Source organism: Erythranthe guttata, chromosome 2 (assembly GCF_056151865.1).
Source record: "Erythranthe guttata isolate IM_541 chromosome 2, IM_541, whole genome shotgun sequence".
In the NCBI taxonomy this organism is placed as follows: domain Eukaryota; kingdom Viridiplantae; phylum Streptophyta; class Magnoliopsida; order Lamiales; family Phrymaceae; genus Erythranthe; species Erythranthe guttata.
The window spans coordinates 10,424,250-10,431,496 of NC_142534.1; the positions used below are offsets into that span (position 1 = coordinate 10,424,250).

Below are 7,247 nucleotides of genomic sequence, written 5' to 3' on the forward strand. Positions count from 1 at the left end.
GTCGCAAGAAAAGTATGAAAATTTTAATTTAATAATTACACGATTGCGACGATTGTGACAGGATCGTTGCATATGTTCTTAATTCACGAACCTATGCGTCAAAAAATAAAATCGTCGCATACGAAAATAAAAAATTTAGGTCAATAAAAAATACCATTGCGACGAAACCGTAAAAACGTCGCATGATACGAATTAAAATTTTATTTTCGTAATTATACATGTGCGAGGATTCGTACAGAAACGTCGCATAATCAGTCCATGTATTTCATGGCCTAAGCACAAAAAGGATGGGCGTGTTGAGGAGTTGTGGTTACTGTTCAAGGTAATTAAATTTATTAAAATTCTTATGTTTTATGTCTATTTTTTATATTTTTTGGTTTCAAATGTTTTTGTTTTTTACGCTTGTTAGGAGACTTGGAAACTTCCTGATAACGAGGGTACAAAGAAATGGTTCAATGAGACTGCTAATGCTCGTTGGAAAGACTTCAAAAATAGAACGTTAAAGGCTTTTTATGATAGATCTCCTGACTTTGAAACAGCTAAGGCTACGCGTCCGGAATCAATGATTAGTGGTGATATGTGGGTTGAATTATGTGAGCAATTTCATTCTATGTCTAATCCTGGGGTTGACGGGAAGGTAAATCGTACTTTTAATATTACTTGATGGTATTTGTATGGGTAGAAATCTATTAATGTGCGATATTTACACAGTCCAAATCTGGTAAATGCAAGGATTCACGAAAGGCAATCGCAACAGACCATCATTGGGGTCGAACTAGTATTAATAGTTGGTCTCATAAACACGTAAGTGATTGTAATTATGAATTTTATTTGTTTAAGATTTATAATTTCTAATTACTTTATAATTTATTATTACAGTTTAAAAAATTTGGTACGACTCCTACGGTGGTTGATAAATATAAGAAAGCTTTCATGGGCATTGATTCATTACGAGAAATGGGGTCATCCACTAGTGAAGATGACATAGAAGAACCGTTTACTGGGACAGCTACTCCCGATCAACTTGCTATTTCTGTAAGCGCAATATTTTTTAATACTTTCAATTTTTACAATGAAAATTATCCATGTTTGATTTTAATGTTGAATGTTAAGTTGGGATTTATTACAAAATTTACGTTATTTATGGCGTAGTACTGATTTAGTACTTGATTGTACATTGATATGTTGATATGCAAGTAAAGTGCTGAATGAGTTGAATTAGTAGTTGACATATATGGTATATATATTTTTTGGCAGGTTGGTTATTGTATATTGATATGGGGTCTTTTTTTGGTATATTCGTATTTTAGTCGTTATGCTGCCGAAATGTTTGTTTAACATGTGTACTTAATTTGTTTAGGCTGAATTGGAGAAGGTTTATGAAGAGTGTATACTTGGTGGAAGTGATGAAAGTACGGCCAATTCATTAGCTTATGAAAGAGTGTTGGGAAAGTCTAAAGGACTTGGGATTAAAAGCGCAAGCACAAAAAGTATTGGAAAGTCAAGATTTTCTTCAAGTAGACAAGAAGAAATGGAGGCCCGAATGGAGTTCTTGCAAGAACAATTGCAAATTAGGGATGATAAAGTGGATAAACTTCAAGAGGAATTGCAAACTAGGAATGGTGAAATGGAACAATTTAAACAAACCATGGAAACGAGGGATGGTCAAATGGAACAACTTCAACAAACCTTGAACACGTTGCTTGAGAGTTTGAGACAACAAGGGATCAAAGCTACAATGTCAAATGATGGAGTATAAAACAAAGATTAAATTCTTGTTTATGTTTTTTTTGGATTCATGTTTGTTTGCGACTTTAATTTATTTTTATGTAAAACTTTGTTTTGTGTTTATGTACCTTTTGAATTCATGTTTGTGTATTTTTCTAATATTTAATTTTAATGTGGTTTGATATTTGATGTATTAGCTAATTTTAGTTTATTGCAATTGATGTACATTTCATTTTTCATTAGGAAAAATGAAAAAAAAAAAAATCTGATTTTCTGGGAAAAAAAAAAACAGCTTCAGTTGCGACGAAAATTAAAATCGTCGCACACAAATTACTTTTGCGACCAAATGTATTTCGACGCAAGAGCTACATGAATGCGACTATTTATGTAACAAAAAACGTCGCAAATTGACTTTAATGTAGCTACGACATTTGCGACGATTATGAGTTTACGTCGCAATTTATTGCGACGATATATAATTTAAAGTCGCAACTATGTACGACGATATAAACTTTTAAGTCGCAAATAATTGCGACGATTTTTACTTTAACGTCGCAACATTATGCGACGCTTTGTACAATATAGTCGCAATTAATTGCGACGATTAATAAGTAAAACGTCGCAGACATTGCGACGGACATATTACGTATCGTCGCAATAGAAAATAAAATTAATTTTATTGGAAAATCTAAATATTGCGACGATTTTTCAATTGCGTCGCACTGTGAGCGACGGAAACAAAATTCGTCGCAGTATTTGCGACGAGACACAGAGCAACGATTTTTGGTCATTCTGGCGACGAATATTTTTCGTCGCAAGGTCCCAAATTTCGTCGCAATAACGTAATTTTCGTCGCATTTTTTCGTCGCCAGTGTTGTGTTTTGGCCTAGTGTATAAAAACATAAGATTAGGGGAAGTAATTATAAAAATAGAACATAGGGGAAGTAATTATAAATTTATAATTATGTAAAAAACAGAAGATTGGAAATTTATGAAGAGTAATCTCCAATTCCCAAAATGATTCTAATCTCATTAGGAGTGAATGTCTGGTCAGCGGCTTTGGATTCCTGATTGACTTGTAACTGAGTTCATACATTTCGGGTCTCTATAGTTGCATATTCCTCAAGCAACAAAGTTTGTTCAAACCATATCAAATTAACACATCACATAAGAATGTCAAAACAACATACATTTAGAGATTATGTAAATATTTTAGCTTTCAACTTTTTTTTCAAAGATGGATGTCAATCTGTGAAAAAAATATTGTGTCATTATTGAAAAAATATCTGATAAGCTGAAAACTTTGAGAGATTTTATCTTCAACCAAATAGTTCACTCCAACGTAACATGTTTATCCTGAACTTATGAATTATAAAGTGATATTGTAGGCCAATGAATCTTGACATGATCCCCCAATTCGAAAAGAAAATTCATGAGATGATAAGGAAAATAGACAATTATTAACAGACGGTGACCCCTGAAGTAATAAAACATAATGAGTTTAGAAAATAAATATATAAACGGCATAATAGGTTTATGAAAATTAAATATCATGGTCAACGAAATAATGAAAGAGATGAAAATTATGTGAAGGCATATGGTTGTCATATGTGGAGTCATTGTGAACAAAAATTATGCCTGAGTTGTACAAAAAAATTAAAATCGTTAGCAACTATGATGTGATGTGAAATTTAAACATATGAATAAATCTAAATAAATAATTGTATTGTATACCTGTAGAAACAATTTCTTACGTTGAAAAATGTTGTAAACGAAGAAGACGAACAAAATATTAAATGAGCAAGAAGAAGAAACTTGACCAAAAAAAAGTGTTTATTTTTGGTGGAGTTCTCATGAGTTTAAATAGAATACTGAAATTGGTAGGGGTTGAGTTCATGGTGTGATAAATTCTACAAAGATGAATCAGTTGGGGGTTTAGTAGGTGGTTAGAGTGGAGAAGAGAATATATATATATATATATATATATATATATATATATATATATATATATATATATATATATATATATATATATATATATATATATATATATATATATATATATATATATATATATATATATATAGAGAGAGAGAGAGAGAGAGAGAGAGAGAGAGAGAGAGAGAGAGAGAGAGGAACATACTTACGATATATGCAAAAATATAGGAGTTAGTTTTTAAATTATAAATTTATTGATTAGTGTTTAAATTATACATTTATTAATGGGTCTATTAGATATAACCCCCTTAAACATTCAAATAATAGGGGTAGACCCAAATTTAAATTTGCCATTTTGATAAAAGTCCAAGCTTTTCGTAATTACATAATTACCCTCAATCAAATCCCACAAATCCCGTTACTTTACCTTTTGAAATAATATCAAATCCCTTCCTATTTTCCCGTTAACACACTATCACCCCAAAACCCACTATCAAATAAACTGCAAAAACCTCCCAGAACCACTTCCCGGTACGGCCGATCGAAACGGGAAGAAATCTGGACTGCCGTGAAACGACGATTTTCGTGGACTCCGAGCAAGCCGCCGTAGGTACGTCTTCGCCGGTCGCTGCATCGCTATCGTCCATCGATTTGTTCATATGTTTTGGCTAAATCGACTATCACGTTTGTATAATTGCAGATCTGTTATGATCGCATACCGAATTCGAGCACTAAATCATTGAAATTGCAACAATTGATGGGCAGGACATCCACCAGAAGTGATATCGTCGTTGGTTGCCGTCGTCGTCGCCGTCACTGCTCCAATCTAGGGTTACTCAAATCTAGGATTACTCAAATCTAGGGTTTTGATAATTCTTCGGCCCATAGTTGATTAACGAGATGCATAGTCGAATTACATATGTATTAATATACTATCCCATATCATTTAATAGACTATCCCACTGGTATAATTTTACTATGGATCTCGTTAATCGACTATGGGCCGAAGAATCATCAAAACTCTAGATTTGAGAAGTGACGGCGGCGGATTTGTGTTTTAAAATAAATAGACTATCTCATATCTTTTAATAGACTATCACATGTATCTAATTCGACTATGGGTTTAGTTAATTGACTATTGGAAAACTAATAATATATATGGAAACTGAATAATATGTTTGTTTGAAATACTAATCAATTAGGGTAATTTTCCTTATTATATGAAAACGATTAGGGTAAATAATAATATATATGAAAAAATAATAATATATATGGAAACTGAATAATATGTTTGTTTGAAATACTAATCAATTAGGGTAATTTTCCTTATATCATGTAATAGACTATCTTATTGTTCTAATTCGACTATGGATCTCGTTAATCGACTATGGATCCCGTATTATTCAACCACATAGTATATTAATAATTTCAATATAGTACATTAATATGCTATGATAGTATATTACGGTTATAGTAGTCATATGAAATTGTGTTACAAACAATATACCACTGAAATGACAAGAACATTGAGAACAACACCAACGTAAAGTATTCCACAAAACCAATAAAATAGTACATTAATAATCTCATAATTTCAATCTAGGGTTTTGATAAAATACATAAAACACATCATAACACAATCAAACCAATATGTCGAGATAATGGTAGTATCATACGGTATTCATAATAGTATACTACTGTATTACAACGGTTTAACACTTAACCGAAGTTACCGAGCCATTACATCGTAAACACCTCTTTATAGCAACCAACCCACCAAACCTCAACAAAATCCGTACGAAATTCGCCATCGAAAAAACCTAGAATCATGAAACAAAATTAAAAATGCAGAATACTAAAAAATGATTAAATAGACTGCAAATACATTTGAATGATAATAAATTAATATCATCAAAAATAAACTTAAAATGCAAAATCCATACGCTAAATTAAAAAAAACTACGAACTATATTTTAATGTACTACCCAGCACACTTAAATCGGTTGTTATAAACAAATAAACCAACTATCGATCGGGATAAAAACATGAACTCGACCACAGCGGACAATTATTCCGATTATTGCATAAACCAACTACGAAGCTCATATAAAACAACTCTGGTATGATCTGCGTGAACCATCCTCTTCTAACTCTGTCAATCCTCTTCCAAACAAACATCATCGGCCAAAAAAAAACGATATATATATGACGGAATAATTTTGTTAAAAAACGTTCTACATAATAGAATCAAGTATCAACACAACTCTTAAAAATTTCTAACCACCGTACACGACAATCATGGACGTTGAGAAAAAAATAAAAATGAATAACGCATTCATACCCGCTTAACAACGTCCAACAACAAACGCTCAAAAATCGATCCTATTTCCACGACGGTGCAGAAATCTTCAAAGACGATAAAACCCGCTGGAACGATGAAGAGAATCTTCAAAAAATATTGTACACGATTTGATATAACGGCCAATGATCTCGCGTAAATTTATTCCGTGATTTTAGGCAACGTATCAGCAAATCTCAAATCACGTATTAAAGAAAATAAATGCCGTTTAATAATCAAACAGGGGTAATAAAGGGAAATTATATAATATATTTTGCCAAGTTGGCAAAATTGGGTGTATCTCAAAAAGGGAAAAAAAATTGGATCTACCTCATTAGAAAATATGAACAAGGGGGTTTTCCCTAATAAACCTTTTATTAATTAACAAAATTAACCATAAATTTTAGTTCAAAATCTTATATATAAAAGAAAGAAACGCTAGGGAAACCGTGTGAAACCCTAATGTCATATTTGTAATTTTACATTTATTATTTTCAATTTTTATCAAATTGATCTCCTAAATATTATTTTAAATATTATTTTTTTTTATTTTTATCAGATTTTTAACTCATAAATATTATTTTCGATTTGTATTAGATTTTCATCTCCTAAATTTATTTTTGATTTTTATCAAATTTTTATCTCCTAAATATTATTTTAAATATTATTGTCGATTTGTATCAATTTTTATCTCCAAAATATTATTTTAATTATTATATTCGAATTTTATCAAATTTTTATCTCTTAAATATTATTTTAAATATTATTTTCGAATTTTATCAAATTTATATATCCTAAATATTATTTTAAATATTGTTTTCGAGTATCTTATCTTATACATAAAACAAAGAAACGCTAGGGCAACCTTGAGAAACCCTAATGTCATATATGTAAATTTTTTTATTATTTTGGATTTTTATCAAATTTATTATTTTAAATATTATTTTTTATTTTTATCAGATTTTTAACTCTTAAATATTATTTTCGATTTGTATTAGAGTTTTATCTCCTAAATTTATCTTATACATAAAAGAAAGAAACGCTAGGGCAACCCTGACAAACCCTAATGTCATATTTGTAATTTTTTTTTTATTATTTTCGATTTTTTTCAAATCGATCTCCTAAATATTATTTTAAATATTATTTTTTATTTTTATCATCTTTTTTAACTCTTAAATATTATTTTCGATTTGTATTAGAGTTTTATTTGCTAAATTTATTTTTGATTTTTATCAAATTTGTA

The 7,247-nt window shown here is 30.3% G+C and overlaps 1 protein-coding gene across 1 annotated transcript; it reads left to right on the top strand.

Moving 5' to 3' along the window:
• The first annotated feature begins 690 nt into the window (after positions 1 to 690).
• LOC148772308 (uncharacterized) lies at positions 691 to 1,929 on the top strand. The gene is made up of 3 exons (XM_088814916.1): positions 691 to 804; positions 880 to 1,035; positions 1,361 to 1,929. Exons 2-3 carry the CDS (start codon positions 934 to 936, stop codon positions 1,757 to 1,759), a joined length of 501 nt encoding a protein of 166 aa, XP_088671042.1. The 5' UTR covers positions 691 to 804; positions 880 to 933; the 3' UTR covers positions 1,760 to 1,929.
• Positions 1,930 to 7,247: the final 5,318 nt, after the last annotated feature.

Coding starts and splice junctions, on each gene's coding strand:
- LOC148772308 (XM_088814916.1), top strand. CDS start 934: ATGGGCATTGATTCATTACGAGAAATGGGGTCATCCACTAGTGAAGAT. Junction 1,036..1,360: donor CCGATCAACTTGCTATTTCT/GTAAGCGCAATA, acceptor TAATTTGTTTAG/GCTGAATTGGAGAAGGTTTA.